Below are 17,376 nucleotides of genomic sequence, written 5' to 3'. Positions count from 1 at the left end.
TACAGGAAAAGAATCTTTGACAAAAATAAGTAGGGGGAACAATAGAATGGAAAAGGTGAAATTTCAAATTTATTTCACTTACAGGACTTTGCAAAATTATCGGGTAATACGTTTCAGAGGGACGTGATCGATTTAAAAGGTACATATATGTTTTATCTCCTTTGAGCCTAATTCAATTTTTAAAATGGAATATCTTACTCTTTAGAATAAGAAATATTAAAACCACGTTCATTCCATCTCTTTTCAGAGCGACTCCCCGTATTTGAAAGACACTAACACAATAGTCTGTAACAAGCCTCGCCCAGGCATGAACTTGCAGTGCACCGTCCCTATGCAAAATGTACGGAGCTCTGAAGTTCACGGCGGCGGCCGTCTCTCCCGCGGTGCCTTACGGGCCTCTCTGGCAGCGTAAGAGCAAGGGTGTTGCTCAGAAGCATTTTTTATTGACACTTTTTCCGATTCACTCAGACGAGACAGGCCACGCCACGTTTCAGAGGACAAACGCATGGCGGTTCCTAGGAATTAACACCGATGGAGGAGATGCCGCGTTGCCCAGCTGTAGGCAAGAGTCAACCGACTAGCAAAAAAAAACACCCAAAAAAGCAAACTCCCCAAAGGCCACCAAACACCCCAAATCGATATTCAACGGGGTGAAGGCTGGGGGTAAGCAGCCCGCGGGCCCGGCTCCCCCCTCGCGTACCCAGCGCGGAGCTCGGCGGCCTGCGGGGAGGGACCCCGGGGGGACCCCGCACCCCCCGCCCCTCCGGCCAGGGACCCCCCGGCCCCGGGGGCCCCCGCGGCGGCGGCGGCGGGGCGGGGCGGGAGCTGGGGCGCCGCCGCCGCTGGCGCCCCCTGGCGGCCGCCGCCGCCGCGTTCGCCCGGCGGCACCGCGGCGCGCAGGGGCGGCCGGCGCCGCGCAGGGCTGCGAGGGGGCTCCGCCGCCGCCGCCGCCGCGCCGTGAGGGGCCGGGCCGGGCCGCGGCGGCAGCCGTGCGCCGGGGGTGCGGGGGGCGGCGGCGAGCGGGGAACAAAGGGGATCGAGGCGGCGCAGCGGCGGCTCCGCCGGGGGGAGGCACCGGCTGGGCGCGGGGGGTGTGGGGAGGAGGAGGAGGGTCGCCAAACTGCTGCCACTTCGTCGACCGTGAGCGGCACTCGCTGGCGGCGGCGGCAGCAGCCCGCCCCTCGCTGCATGGCAGCCCAGTGAGGGAGGAGCGGGCGAGGGTCTGGCGCTGCCCGGAAGCCGAGGGAGCCAGCGCCGGCGGCAGCAGCGCCCGCCGCCCTCCCGCCGGGATGCGCCCCGCTCTCCGCTGAGGCGCAGCCCCGCCGCGATGCTCTCCCCCGAGCGCCACCGCCACCACCGCCACCCCCCGCCGCCGCAGCCGCCGCACCACCCGCCGCAGCCCAGCCATGTCGTGGCCACCATCGAGAACCTGCCGGCGGAGGGCGGCAGCGGCGGCGGCAGGAGCGGCATCTCCGCGCCCTCCTCCAGCGTGCGCCAGAGGATCAGGAAAGTGCTGAACAGGTGAGGGCGGGGGATGGACCGGGGCTCCGGCGGCGCGGCGCGGCTCCCCGCCCCGCCGCCGCTCGCCCTGGGGCGCGCAGGTCCCGGGGGCGGCCGTCGGGGGAGCCCCGGCCCGGCCCCTCGGCGGGGTGGACCGGGCGGCGCGAAGGCTCCGGCTCGGCTGGGCTCGGCTGGGCTGGGCGGGCAGCGCCTTTCCCCGCGGAAGCCGCGGGCAGGGGGCGGCGGCGCGGAGCCTCCCCCGGCCCCTTGTTGCCTCCCAGGCGGCGGGGTGAGGCGCGGCCCCGGCCCCGCTCCCTCCCCGCCGGGGCCGGGGCCGGTCGCACCTGCGCTGCCCGCGGGGACGCCCCGGCAGCGGTGCCCCGCGCCCCCCGCGGCTTTCCCGGCCCGTCGCGGCCAGGCGGGGGGCGGCGGGGAGCGGGGAGCCGGCACCCCCGCTGCCGCAGCCCGGCCAGCGGCGGAGGCACCGCCGGGAAGTCGGAGCGCCGGGAGAGAGGGGCGGCGGGGAAGGGGAGGCGCCCCCCGACCCCGTTCCGGAGGGGTCCGCGGCAGCGGCCGGGCGGGGCTGGTGCTCCGGGGTGCCGGGTGGCCCCATGTGGGATTTTTGCCCGATTCCCGAGCAGCTGGCGTGGTCGGGCAGAAGCGGGCTCTGGCTGCAGGAGCGGGATGCTGGCGAGGCGCTGGCTGGTCGGGTCGCCTGTGCGTGCGGCTCAGAACTGTCACTGCAAAGACAGGAAAACTGCAGGGTACTCGGGGTAAATTATTTCACTGAACGCACAAAGAAAACACTGGAGCCATCTTACTTAAATCCTTTGCGCTCCCCTCTTTGCCGGCTGTTTTTTCTGCGCTACATTTGATGAGGGCTGAGGTTTTTCCTACAAACCAGCGCCTACCCAAAGCCTAACCGGTTGCACCTCTCCAGAAGGAGCCTGTGAGCTCCTGCCTGAAGAGCCAGCTGAAGCCGCCGCTTTTGCCTGGTGACTTTTACGCGCTAGGCAGAGCAGTTGCAGCGTTATGAGCAGCAATGGGATGGTGCCTACCAGTGTCGGCCTCGTTGTCCCCGCTTGAGTTTCGGGTATGTGTAATATGGATGAGCTACTAAGAAAAACGTCAGCTCTTCTATCTGGATATACTAGTTTTGACGATGATGCTCGTTGCCTCTTTCAAGCTTTTACACATTAGAAAATCGTCATTGTTACTATCTTTGTTACAAATACCCGAGGGCATTTGATTGCTCACAGATCATTGCTATTATATGCAGTTAATTAACTGTTACCAATTCTGGGAGGATCCTCAAAAGCATCAGGAAGGGAGGAAATATTTATCCTTTGTTATTCGAGCATGAGAAGGATTGAAAAGAAGTTGAAACGAGTAAGAGCTGCTTCAGCTCAAACTCAATTACACGTTTTCTTGTACATATGCATTTGCAACTCTCAGTATAGTAAAATTCAATTCCTCAACTCACCGGTCTTTGTCATATTAGGTGTCCTGTGCTTGCAAAATCCTACTCTCCCCCTGCTTGGTCATCCCGAGGTGTGTGTCAGTCCTGAAATAAGACACTAGAGAAAAGAAGTTTCCTCAGGGGCAGCAAGAGATGTATGACGAGGTGGTGAGGGGATCAGGTGCAGAAGCAATAGGTACTCCATCCATCTCAAGGGTGGTAGTAGTGACCTCTGGGCAGCCATCAAATTGACCACAGTCTTCATGGCTAGGAGGTGTTGGTTTAATTCATATAGTTCAAGCAGTTACCAGGCTTATGCATATATATGACTCTCAGCCATAGGTAAAGAGCCAAATCAATATTTATTGTTTTGTATGTATGATTGAGATGAGAATATCTAGATTTTTTTTTTTTTTTAAGGGGGAAAAGGATAGAAATTGGCTCTGGTGACCGAAGTTCAAATCCCTGTTCTGATTCACAAACTTGAATCTAGAAACATGATCTCCCATTGCCCAGAGGAACACCCTAACGAACAGGAACCCAGTCACTTTTTCACAAACATCTTCTTTTCCCCTCCTCAAACATGAAACAAGATCCAGATTTTTCCAAATTTATGTGATTTATGGAGAGGGAGAAGACTTGTTACTGTGGCATTTTAAGGCAGCCTTTTCTTTGTGTGAGAGACTCCTTAGCCCACCCCAAAGTCTGTATCAAGGGAAATTTTGCCCGAGTTAGGTTTCGTTCAACTTTACATGGGAACTAAGGACTCAGCCTGTGTAACATTGTGGCTTTCATGCAATATTTCTGTTGACACAGTGAAATGAATCCTGACACAGTGAAATGAATCCCAACACAATGTTTATGTTTTCATCTTCTATGGAAACAATAGCATGCAAATGTGTAAGGGAAAGGAAGAAATATGTATGCCATATCCCTAAAGAAGTAGCAGCCCAGAACAAGCATTGGCTTCTTCAATTAATGTTTTTGTACTGGGAAAGGGTAGCACTTTCTCCGTGCTGTCTATACTTTGTGTGCACCACTCGCTTGAGACTCATTTGTGAAATGTTCCTGGTTGACTCATTGAGTTGAGCTCATGTGCTTCTGTTTTCTGCTAGACAAAGTGGGGGCTCCTCAGGCAGATGAACAAAATAAAAAGGCTGACAACAGCTGGGGTTGCCAGAAACCTGCTTGTAGCTGGTAGCATCACAGAATCATAGGGTGGTTTGGGTTGGAAGGGACCTTTAAAGGTCATCTAGTCCAAGCCCCCTGCAATCAGCAGGGACACCTTCTACTAGACCAGGTTGCTCAGAGCCCCGTCCAGCCTGACCTTGAATGCTTCCAGGGATGGAGCTTCTACCACCTCTCTGGGCAACCTGTTCCACTGTTTCACCACCCTCATCGTAAAAAATTTCTTCCTTATACCTAGTCTGAATCTACCCTCTTTTAGTTTAAAACCATTACCCCTTGTCCTGTTTCAACAGGCCCTACCAAAAAGTCTGTCCCCAGGGAGGGGGTAGACTCTGGTATAGTCATGGAGGAAGCAAGACAGCAGGAGAATGGAGATGATAGACACTCACAGAAACTGAGCATTATTTCTCTCTCACTTTATGTGTAGTAGGTTGGTCACCCAGGCACTTGGTGATTCCTGAATTGCCTTCAAAGGGTCCTCTTAAAATTGCTTTACAAGCTATGGAAACTTATTTTAACTTCACCTTCCAACCTCTCCTCCCTGTTCACTCAATAGATCCCAAGGTAATATAGAAACACTGGAACAAATCCCCTAGGGTGTTTGAGAGAGAACATACTGAAAGCAGCGCTGGTTGACTGTAAAATTCTGTTTCAGTGATCATAGGCAGCACTGCACTCTGTGAAAAAGTTGGCCATAACAGAAAAGCAAAGTAAAACACAAAGAAGGGTCAGAATCATGGAGGACTGGAGATACTCAATGAAATTGTGGGATTTATTGGAATAGTTTGGATATAAATTCTGAGCTGCCAGTGATGGTGAACAGGACCTGCTGCAACAGGAACAAGCTTCCTGTTATCCTTGAAGTCCGGAGAGGATGACTTGGAATTGCCGTTGCATTAAGGGGAAATGTCATGGTGATTACATACTGCAAATACGTTCCTGGACCTGTGACTCGCACCCGTGGTCCCTGAATCCCAGCTGCAGGGCCCTGCCTGGCACCTTCCTTGTGACATTTGCTCAGCAGGTGTCCCTGGCTGACCCTGCCCTGCTATATTGCAGGGGAGAGAAAGAATAACGTTGGCTGCTTGATTGCTTGCTTGCTTGCTTCCCCACAGCCTCTGCGAAGCCAAAATTGGACTCCACCAGCTCTGTCTGCTTGTAGAGGACCACTTAATAAGCAGTGACTCACCTGCTCCCTATTGCCTCCCACCTATAGCGGGAAGCACGAAAAAAAGGAGAAAATCACGAGGTTTGGAGCTCTGTGGTTCTCCATGCCTCCAGCCCAGCACCTGCATATTTCAGAGATGCTTGTTGGTGGGTCTGAACTTGCTCTGTCTGGCTATATCCCAGCAGAGTCGTGGCTTGTCTCCCTTCCTTGCACTCCCTGGGTGACCTGAAGGGTCAAGAGCAGAGAATCACCTGCAAAACATTACTTGTGGCCCCTGAAGCCTTTTAAACTAATTTACAGGTTGATCTCATGTTGGGAAGGCTGGTTATTGCCTCCTGAGAGGAACTGGGCAGAGGATAAACATTGCTGAAACACAGGGGGAGCAGGTTGCCACATGATCTCTTTGGGGGATTCTTGCAAATTATTTCTCTAAATAAGAGTCAACAAATGAGGTACCTGCTTATACATGGGCATAATCTTTGTAGTCCTAGGAACCAGGACAAGGAGGGAAAATGAAGTTTCCGGAAGAAAAATGAGTTAATATCTTTAGATACTATGACAGAGTTGTTTTACCTAAGTAAATGAGGTTATTTTGGGAAATGAAAAATGCCATACCTGCCAATGAACTCAGGTCTCCAAAGTAATATCTAAGGCCCTGCTATCGTTTTGCTTTCCTTGTTGAGGACTTTTTTAGAAAGCTGGATGGCACATACATTTTTCTGGGTTTACCCACTTCTATCTTTTAGTACTTTCTTAATGAATACTTGCTATAAAATCTAGCCGTGCCTTATCTTGCTGTTTCAAGGATGTCTTCATGTGCTTTTTCTGACTCTGTGTGTTGCTAAATGGCACTTTGTATTTTTCAGAAGTTTCCTAAAAATCATATCAGAATATTAGAGACATATTCAACTTGATATCAGAAAATGGAGTAATTTCTCTCCAAGAGCACTCAGTCCTATGCCATCTTTTAAATAGCTTTGTAGCTATGTTCTCTTCACTAGTGAATTGCGAAAACTTTCTCTGGAGCAGTGTGAGTCTCTCTATTTCTGTGCTCACTTGTTCACTTTATCAGACAAATTTTAGCCTTGTGCATAAAGGTAGTGCATGGTCTAATTACCACTACCTTTCTTAGGAAAAGGAAGAAAAAATAATGTTGCTAGTAAGTATAATTCATTAAGCTAGGCAGTGATTTATTGGACAAGATTATATGAAGAAAAGCAATTTGGATTCTTCTTGTCAGAAAGCCCGGCTGTTTGGGTACAGTCTGAGTAAAACTTTTGCCTTTTTTTTTTAGTATGTTACTGGCCCAATTCATCCCTGATAATGGAGTTGAGGAAGAATTTGGCCCACTAGCTGACTAACTTTGAACTGGAACCATGTGTCAAGGCTACTAACTCTTCAGAGATGAGAGCTGTTTAAATGACACTGCAAGTATCAAAAGCTATAACCCAATTTTTTTTTTTTTTTCTAATAATGCATATCCATATAGTAAATCAGACAGAGGGAGTTTATGTACTAAAGAGAACCTGAAACTGAATAATAATGAAATTGAGGCAATGTATTTCATTGCCCCAAAGCAATAGTGTCTTTTAGTTGACTGATCAGAGAGGCAAACAAACCAAATAATTTATGGCATTTTTCCTTAATGAAAAACAAGTGAAGGATCAAACATATCATTTTTGGAATGCAAAAAAAGAGTGAGTATTCGTAACCTTCAGTTGGTTTGCTTTCTTCTTAAAAAAAAAAAAAAAAAAAGGATTGGCTTCCTGTGGGATTTTTATTCTTAAAAAGTACAAATAGCTTCTCAAAAGTCCACCCAGAATAACAGTGACTGTAGAAGAATGAGTCTGAGCCCAATTCAGATAGCTGTAGGTCTCCTTTTAGGTAAAAATATTTATACCATTCTGAAGTAAGTCAAAGAAAGTCAGTTCAGAGCATAGATAAAGCAACTAGGTTGGCTTTCTTGTACCTGTTAGTATTGTTCTTTTTGGTTGAGGAAGTAGGAAGGTCATATCTGCCGGTAGGAAAGCATCCTGGCAGAGAATATAGAAATCAACTGATGAAAAATTGTCATTAGTTTACTTGCAATCGCCATTTTGAAAGCAAGTGACCTCTGCGAATTAGCTACGTTCCCAATAATTTGGGTGCACAAGGGAAATACCTGTAAAACGGGAGAAAAAGACGCTCTTCCCCTTCCCCTCTGAACAACTCATTCCAGTGAATGCACACTTACTGGCATGCCATAGTACACTTAAAATGCTTTGATTTAGGAGTGAAGGTGAGCTAAAGTACATAAATCTTCCACGTTGCTGCCGTAGCAGGTACTGGAACTCTGTCCAAGTATGGTTTCAAAGTGTCTGAGCGTGGTTTCCTAACAGGTTTCGGAGTCAGTGTCGGAAAGCTTTGTGCCCCTTGCTTCGCTTTTGCTCCTGAGAATTTGCACCTTAGGAGACAGAAGCCTTGCTGGTCCTATTCTGAAATAGCAATTGTTTGGAGAGATTTGATAGGCTAAGTGCGCTGTAATCTAAACCCGACAGCCCACATACTGACTGGGAAAAGACTTTCCCTGGGAAAGGCAATTTGGCAAGGCGAAATATGTGGGTGTCTTCTGTCTACCTATGACATTCAGAAGGCCGGTACTTACTGGGTGCCTGTCTGTAAGTGGGAATTTTTGACACTGGCTGCGCGGTGGGCTTTGGGAAGGGGTTACTGCCTCTTGAACTAGGGGGGTTTCAAAGGAGCAGCGCTGTAAATGGCTCCATAGAGAAAGCTGGAGGAATGGACAGAGTGGCTCTTATGGGATGGACAGAGCAGCTTTAATGTGCTCATGAGGGGAAGGCCAGATGCCAGCAGCGATCAGAAGGGCTCTTTGTGGCTCTGTCTCTTTGGAGATGGCTGGAGTCTCTGTCCTTATCGCGGTTGTTTCTGCAGGCTGAGGGAAACACTGGGGCTATTAGTGAGGTGTTCCCTTCCTTTAAGCCAGCAGATAGCCTTACAGATCAGCACTTGAATACTGATTAGGGCTAATTACCAGGAAAGCTTAGGAAAAAGAACTTGCTGAAGAAGCTTGATTTTAAGAAACTGCAAAAAATTGCCCCCCAAACCCAACAACAGCAGAAAACTCATGCTCAAAGGCTTGTGAGCTGAGCTGAACTCAGCTGAAATCACCTGTTGCAAGACAGCTGTATGGGGACTCATAAATTGCTATGACTGTAAAGTGTGTAAGTATTGGTGGTTGTGAAATTCATGTTGTGAACCGCCTTATCTACCTGTCTCTGCTTATTTATGTCTGTCATCTGTCTCTCTGGGATTTTTACTGAAAACACGCCAGTTTTGAAGCTTGTCTTTAAGCTTTCTGTGACTTGGTTTCTCTCGTGATTTAAGAAAGCATTTCTTCAATACGTATTCACTCTCAGTCATTTTTCTCAGAGAGACCAAATGATTGAGGTAGCGGGTTTGACTCCCATGCATCACATTCTCCTCGGTACAGCTGCAACTAAAGAGCAAGAGATCGAGGAGGGAGCATCCCCGCAGCCCGGCCGTGCTCAGCGAGAGCACCTGGGTGGCAATACTGTGCCGTACTTCTGCAGGGAGCAAGCCTGCTTTTTGGGATATGCCATGGTACGCGGTGCTAGCCAAATAATTTCCTAGACGGGGTGGATAACCCTTGATCTCACCAGAAAGGTCTATCCACAAATGACGCCGTGTTGGCACCACTGTAAAAAATAGTGACATTTATTAAGCCAGCCTTCTGTTTGTACCCGATACAGTTATTTTGGCCCTTAATTTCAGTTTCCCCTTGGTGTGGTGGTCAGTTGCTTCCTTACACTGCCCTTTCCCGTAGCGATGCGGGAGGCCACGCTCCACCTTCAGATAGGTCTGAAACTGTGGCCGTGGGTAGGAACTTAAGAACTGGATAGCGAATCTTCTCTTTTGCTATAACTTTTTTTCCTGTCAGAAAATGTAGATGAGTCAAAACCTTGGCAAGAAGGATTGGATTTTCTCAAGACTGCGTGTTCAGCAAGGTTTCTTATGTCCAGACTAGATTTTTTTGGATGGAGAGCGAGTAAGACTTCATGGTAATGTGGTGATGGGAGTACTTATGTAGGAGACCAGGTTTAACTCTGCTTTGCTGCATCCCTGAGGGCTGCTGTGAACACATGGGCTGTGGGGTTGTCTTGGGATGAAGTACCTCAAAAGGTCGTGGTTTTGTCCTAATGCAAAATGGGAGAAATTTTGAAAACTAAAAGTTTGGAACTAGAAGATGCTTTTTTGCCCAGCTCATCTCCCAAGGCATTTCAGGCTTCAAGGTGTTCATTTACGAAAGCATACTATGCTTGAAACAGATTGCTGCATCTCTAATACAGATAAATGAGGTAATTTATGTCCAATAGCAAGACCATAATTATTACCTCCCAAGATCCAGTGTTAATTGCAACCTGTAAGCCAGTATTAGCTGATGATGGAACAAAAACAAAATTTGAAACATTTATAGTGATGGCCATTAGTTTACTTAGCCCTCTCTGGTGTTCATTTGTCAAAGAAACTGTTGTGCATGTGTCCAGAAGCCTGCTTCACTGTCTTTTGTTGGGCTGCATTGATTTTAAAATGGTGCTGTCTTCTGTGCCACATTCGTTCTCATTACTTTTCTCATCTGTCGAGTGTTTTGATGTGACCTGACTTTTTCTGGTTTTCATTTGGTAGAAATGGAAAATGAGTTAAGAGGGGACTAAGTGTTTCTCCCCATTTGGTGAAATGGAGAGGAAGCCACCGGCAGCATGGGACAGAGATACCAGAGTCTGTTCCTGCTCTGATACCTCTTCATCAAACTCATTGAAGAGGAAGAGAGCTCCGCAGCTCCACTCCTGGATCTCTCCAGCCTAATAACTAAAATCCTGATCCGTAATGTAGCCTTGGGGCTGCTAGCTCAGACCTTTTCAGTGGAAGGGGGAGTTTGAGGAGGATGGGCTGAATGAGAGTGGTGGCTACAAGGCAGAAGGGGGGGACTTCTCTCTGCCTTTTTTTGGAGAGGAGGAAGATGTCTAATTCTTCAAGACTGTTAATCACAGACAGGGGAGGCCTGAAGTGAGTCACTGACAGGTAGGAGCCTAATGCTCCAAGAGGGGTCAGGCATAAGCTTTACCTATCCTATGCTTTCTGTTTTTTACCAAGATTTTGATCTTTGTCTACCCAGGTGCCTCTGTGGCTATCCCAGGGTGCAATATTCTTCTGCATGGATCTTTGCTTTCTTTCCCCCTATGATGATGAGACAAATGCTGGAAAATACTTCATAAAATTAAATGAATTACCTTGTGATTGTTCTAAACCCAGATATTTCAGGGACTTTGAATAGCTCAGTGTTTTCAGTGGCTTCTGCAGCCTGATTTGGGCCATTTACCTTCTGAAATCTCTTCTTACTAGAAGCTGAGCGCCGTAATGAAATGGAGCAAGTGTTTCTTTCCTGTTGCTCCCTTCCTTTTCTCTCTCTGCTGCTGCTACAGACATGAAATGCTTTTGATGATGGTTTTTTAACTCCCTGCTGCCAGTATATTGAGGTCTGTAGGGACCGTCCTTGGTAGATTGAAATGTGGAAGGAGAGCAAATAGCAAGTATGTTGGGAAGAGTTGAGCAGGGAGCTGGAAAATATTTTAATGGGTATGGGATTTGATACTTGAAGGAAATAAAACTTTAATATTGTAGATATAATTTTCATCAGGCTGGGTATGAGGATTAAGTACCATCAAGCAGAAAAAGTTTCCAAGCTTCAACTAACATGGTGGGGAAAGAGCCAGCACCCAAACACATGTAACGGTCAGACTGAAGTGCCTCCTTTTCTTGCATGACCTACCTGATATGCACAAGTAACTTCCATTCAGATTTTGGATACCTGTTGGGTGCCTGGTGTGCTGAGGGGGATGCTTTGTAGAAAAACAACTGTTTTTCTGGAATTTAGAGATGACCATTTGCAGAAGCATGGTCTAGTTCCTCCCAGAGCGGACAACACCTGTGCATAGCCCTGGAGACCTTATTCTGTTGCCTCCTCTTCAGGTTCTTCTACCAAAGCTGCTTTGCTCACTCACCAGCATTTTTTTGACAGTGTTTTTTCAGGTCCTGTTTGCAGCAGGGAGAATCATGCCTTTGAAGAGATTCAGTAGAGCCTAGGACATTTGGAGGACTTAATCTAGAAGCACAGGAGCAAGGTGGTATGATGGCTGTAGTACCTGTATGAAGGCACCACTTACCTTTCCAGGTTTTCTCTCATTTAAACAAAAAGGTGACATCTTATCAGAACAACCGTTCAGTAGCAGAATGCTCTCAAGGAGTGAGGCAGAGTAGTCAGGGTGAAAGGCAGTGCCATGCCAAGTGGTTGGAGGATTGCCCAAAGTGGAAGAGTTATGTTGCATCTATATTAACCAAGCAAAATCTCTGGGATTCAGAATTTCTCTTGCTCTAAAGAGGTTACCTGAGTTTAAGGCACCAAATAATTCCCTAATAATTCACTTGAAAAAAGGGCTTTGTGTAAACATGCAAGATCTTTTAAGATGAACTACAAAAGTTACCCGAATTTAACCTCCTGTTATAAATAAATAAATAAATTCTAACACATTCTAACTTGTAGAAGAATTTCTGTTAAATTTGATGTCTGAAATTGTTCATACGTATTGATTTGGTATTGATTACTGTGTTAATGGAACTTATTATTACTCGGCTAGATTAATTTATTAGATTTATTCCTACACTTTTACAACCTATAGATGTATTGAGACATGAGCCTGCAGAATCAATACCAATTTCTTTTCTCATTTATGAATGGTCTTACTAACATCCAAAATACTGTTATACTTGAGAGTATTTAGCTGCAGTTTATTTTGAAGCATACACTCTGCCAATTTTAAATTTGTCTTTCTTCTTTGTCCTTTAATGATTTTTTCCCCACGTATGTGGGCTCTGTTTTAGCAAAATACCATGCATCAGGCATCAAACGAGTCATGACCATATTCTAGTTGTTGAGATTAGTCGGCAGCTTAGGTGTTTGCAAGATTAGGGCTCTGAGGCCAGACCTAATCTTTGAGATGCATTTTGGCTGCCGTTCTGCATGGCAGGCCCAAAGCAGGAGAGGGAACAAAGGTACAACTGTAACTTACAACTAAGTTGCCTGCCAAATGTAGGATATTTGCGTGTTTTTCTTTGAGCAGCAGCCATGCGTGCGTTTATCTTTCAGAAGCAGCGGTGTTTATCTGCGGAGCAGTAGCAAAGACCAGCCGAAGTGGGTAACTGATGTGGGGCTTGTTGGCTTGCTTCCAGAGCATGAGCATCAGATGGGACCTGCTGAAGGCTCGTGGTGGGAAGTGAGGGAGGCGGGAGCCGGAGTGAGTACAGGGGAGGAAAGCTACTCGGTCACCTCTGCCCACGCTGCCAGTTCAAGACTGGTAGACAGCACCGATGGTAGGGGGAGATCAGTCTTCAGGCAGTCCTAACACAGGCATTTCTGTTCCCATCGCAGCACCAGTGGTGCTTGGAGATACCATCCTTCCTTCCTTTGGATGGAGCAGAAATATTCTGTAATTCTTGGGAAGAGAATTACAGAGACCGGTTGACCTCAGCCCAGCCTTTAAATCCAGTCCAAAGCAGCTCACCAGACGTTTCTGTAGAGAAATCTCCAGCAGCTGCAAGTGCACAGAGATAATGTTTCATCCAGTGGTCTGTAAGGTGAAGCTCCTTAAAACTAACTCTTCTCCAGCCAGCCTTTCTTTGTTGTTTTCTAGTAAAAGTTGCTGCATCCACTCAGTATACTGCTCATCTCACCACTTTTTGGTCTGGACTTAGTGTTGCTACTGTAGCTGCCGCTTGTGCACCACTGCAGTTGCTGGGTATTAAGAGCTCAAGACTGATAACCAAACAACAGCGTGCACAAAAAGACCAGTCAGCTGATAAAGGGAAACTGAGGGGAAAAAAACAGCCCCGAAAACACGATACATAAGTATGATGCAGAAGTAGCCATCAGAGTTGGAAAGATGGGGAGATGCCCTGCGAATACTGCCTGTGTGATTCAGTTGCGGGGTTTGGGACCAAAGCCAGAGTGTGATGATTTGTGTCAACTTGACTGTGCTTGACCAAGTTACAGGAGAGCTGGTGGACAAAAAGCAGCTCGACCAACCCGTTGCAATGCAGGCCAGGGAGGGATGGGCTTTTGCCTGTGTTGTTTTCGGGAGAAGCTTGTATTGCAGCTGCAGATGAAGGGAACTCATCTGTTGCTGCAGTGAGAGGCTCAGGAAGAAGTTGCATACAGTAGCGCCTGATTTACAGTCCAGGATTGGACACCAATTGTTTTTTTGGCCTTAGGCAAATCTCTCAACCTCCCTGGGTCTGGTTCAGCACCTGTAAAATGGGGGTAATTAAACTTAACTACCTGGAAGAGTTGTTGATTAGTTAATGCTTGTAAAATGCTATACAGTGCTATAAAATACAGTGTAGTACTCAGAAGCATCTGGTCTGTGGTTACTGTAGTGCTTCTCTGCAACTTTATGGGCAAATGTTTGCCAAGAAACAAAATGACTAATGTGTGCAGTACGTGTGGGGTTTGAGAGACAAGGGGTAGCATCTTTTCAAAGGTGTCTAACTTTCCTGAGGTACCTACTGTTGGAATATGAGGGGAGGTTTCCCGAGAGAACCAGCAGGGGTCTGGCACTGACAGCAGTGTTGGATGAGGCAGGGACTGCAGACGGGAGGCTCTGGCAGATGGCAGAAAGGCTCCTTGCTCCGCTCCCAGCTGCTTGTTCTTACTCTTGCCCCTGTCCCCAGCCTCTTCCCGCTTTGTTGTGCTGGTGGAGCTGTTTGCGCGGTGGCATGGAGAGCCAGGCTGGTGGCATGGAGAGCCAGGCTGGTGGCTTGATCCACATGGGAAAAAAAATAGAAAAATGTTTCTGTTGTTGTTGGTTTGTTTATGGATCCTCTCTCCAGTGTAGTTTATCATGTTGCTACAAACACATGGACTAGCACAGTGAAGAAGCTGGTACAGGAGTGAGAACAAATGTCTGGAGAGAAAGCGAGGCTGGGGTTGCTGAAGCTCTTCTGACACTGAAGGTGATGCCACAAACCATGTTACCCAAACGCAGAAGATGTTGCCATCATAGGAGTTTGAAGGTGTGACAGGAGTTAGTGAGCTAACCCTATTTCCTGCCTCCTAAGTCAGGTGACACTGATTTCTTTGGAGGCATGTGTATGACAGCGTAAGAGAGATCATTTGGTGAAGAGCTGATCCTGGCTGAAGCTCATCACGCTGCGTGTGAAACTCTGCTAACAAGGGGGAAGGAGCTGAAGATGTGCTGGAGATGAGCCTGCGATAATTTCCGAGATTTGCGTCTTGACACTATTATTTGGGATACTTACAACGTGAATATATGGCACTATGTGAACAATGCACATGCACATGCATGTATTGATTTGGTTTAATAGGAGACTGTAAAAAAAAAAAAAAATAAAAAAAAGGTAGCGATACGGGGAGGAAACCATTTCCTAATCAGCCACTCCTGAATTAATGCCTAGAAGTTGTTAGGAGAGGGTAGTGGGTTACCAGATGTGAAGATTCACCCTCTCAGCCATTCACAGAACTGGCTGAGATAAATGTGAGCTAAGGCTGAGGAATGAGGTTGTTATTAAGTCACAGTTTCACAAACTGCCAAAAGGAGGTCTCACTTCTGTCTCTTCCCTGCTCGTGGCCAAATTTTTCCTTCTGTTCTGTTTTGCCAGATCTGGTTCTTGTCACATCTCATAGTCAGCTCACTAAAATAGCAGAAAATTAACCTGGCTGAAAAAGGTGGTTGTTTCTGGGTCTTTGGCTAACGTTTGATTAGACTAGCACCTGGACTGGTGAAAGGAGGGAGCCTGTGAGCAGGAGAACTGGGAGGAGCAGGGGCAGAGGACATGGGGAAAATAGGGATTGGAGGTAAAAGAAACTGGAAAGAAGGAAGGGGCAGTATCTCTTTCTATGGTGACAAGCTTTTTATTTGGCTTATCTTTATTGTAATACCGTGCCTGAGCTAACTGCTTGTTGCCAGGGTCCTTAGCTTCCTGCTGCCTATGCTGTCCTGCCTTCTCCCTTGTTACAAACCCTAGTGCTGCTGTTCCCGAGAGTGGTGATGACCCCAGGTGAGGCCTGGTGGGTATCAACAGTTGGTAAACAGCTGTAGCCAATTCCTCACTCAAATTGGGGGGAAGTGATGTGATTGCAGCCAGAGAGGAAAAAGAAGGTGGCCTGGCATCTGGTAGCACCAGTCTGGATGGAGCTGGGGGAAAAATATGTCCTGTTAGGACTGTAAGTACTTGTTGTATGCTGTGATGGTGGAGGTCTGATGCAACTCTAAATAGACAACAGTCCTCCTTGTTATACCTTTTATTTATTTATTTTTAGGCAGGGCTGAGTTCAGTGAGGATGGGCATTTGTGTAAAACCTTAACATAAGCATACTATGTGTTTCCCTGTTGCTAGAAGATGGAATGGGAGCCTTATCCCTGATACTGTTTTTTCATGGTAACTGAAATAGAGGTGCATGTTCAGCAGATCTAAAATCATTATATCTGGTTTGTGGCAGTGCCACTGTGGGCTTTATGACTCACTTCTGCCTCTCTGGCAAGGTGTGTAGTACCTTCTCTGCTGCTGCTGATTAGAAAAATAGCAATTGATCTGTGGCTGCTGAACTGGTTAGTCCTACTTTCTGTGATGGCATGCACTGTATTGCAGCCTTCCTGTATACTGCGCTCTGTGAATAGCTGGTTTTATTTGGCTGATGTGACCTTGGAGACTTATTGCCACTCATTGGCCTCTCTTTTTCTCTTCTGTTTCTCCTTAGAGCTGGCAGCCATGAGCTTTCTTTCCCAAAAGCCATGCCTTTGAGGGAGCACTCTGATCAGCAATCCCATGCCTTCAGTTACCGAAAGAATTTCTTAAGAGCAAAGCATCCACCACTTTGATCACCTTGGGAATAGCCCCAGCAGAGCTCCTTCTGGATAGGCAGATTGCACTGACATAGAAAAACCATTTTCTGGGAGTGTTTCTTTGTTAGTTCTGCTTCCTGAACTGATCCTGTATCCTCCTAGCATGCCGTTAACACAGTCACTTGCCAGCACAGTTGTGGAAAGGTGCTGCACGGTCCATCTATATTGCTTCACAACACCTTTTCCTCTTCTGCAGCAGGTAAAGCTGTTGGATTTGGAGCACCAAAAGCACAGGCAGACAGAGGTAAGGAGGAAAACAGGTGTTGTAGAAGACAATAAGCATAAAACAGTATAGTTGTATACTGTTTGTGAAGATGAATAAGGGATTAACAAATTCAGACAGAGAACATCTCCCATTGTTCAGTTCTTCATTGTGATCCTATTGAGAAAAGATGGAAGTGATAATAGAAATTCCAGATCAGGGCCCAAAGCCTCTTTGGGTTGTGATTTTCTCTTAAAAAAAAAACCAAAAAACAATTAGGACATTGCAGTTTATCCAGCTTTTAGCAAGTATGAGGTTGTGCTTGAGTTTCTTGGCCAGTTGTTTTTATGAGTGGTGGTGGATGACCACTTTCTGATCCCTGAAGTGGAATTTTGGTAGGTTTTACTTTGTGGTTCAAGTCGGAGATCTGTGTTTCTGTCCGTATGAAGAACTGAATGTGTCATTACTTACAAATCTGGGTGTTAACATCAGTATTTTTTTGGTGACAGTATTGACAGCAAGTTTGGCCATGGGACAGCTGTGGTGTTTTCCTTTTTTTTTCGTTTATGCCCTAATGCAGGAATTTCTCTGGTTCTTCTTTCCCCTTTATCCCCTGGATTACTGTCCAACACAAACTCGGATTGTTTGCCGGGGCTGGTCTTGTTCTGGGGAAGCTGAAACCATTAGTATTGCTGCACTCCTGCTCTTTTTACAAGCTGTTAAAGCTTTTACTTAAATACAATCCAGGTTGGTATCTGATTGATAGGGAAGAAAAAAACAAAAAAAAAAACCCAAAAACCCAACCTCCTAAACAGTAATCCCACACGTCCCATGGGCAAGCTGAGCGATCGTGTTCAGACTGGGA

The 17,376-nt window shown here is 47.2% G+C and overlaps 1 protein-coding gene across 1 annotated transcript in view; it reads left to right on the top strand.

The window, feature by feature from the left end:
* Positions 1-1,327: 1,327 nt before the first annotated feature.
* Positions 1,328-17,376, top strand: part of SLC35F1 (solute carrier family 35 member F1) — a gene marked incomplete at both ends in the record, with an annotated part of 249,571 nt that continues 233,522 nt past the window's right edge. Inside the window, one exon of the mRNA XM_082306590.1 lies at positions 1,328-1,521. Coding sequence (XP_082162716.1) covers positions 1,328-1,521 — 194 coding nt within the window. The remainder of the gene's footprint in view (positions 1,522-17,376) is intronic.

This window comes from Platalea leucorodia, assembly GCF_965183815.1.
Source record: "Platalea leucorodia genome assembly, chromosome: 3".
In the NCBI taxonomy this organism is placed as follows: Eukaryota; Metazoa; Chordata; class Aves; order Pelecaniformes; family Threskiornithidae; genus Platalea; species Platalea leucorodia.
The sequence above is the reverse complement of the archived record's forward strand: the minus strand, read 5'-3'. Positions and strand labels throughout refer to the sequence as shown.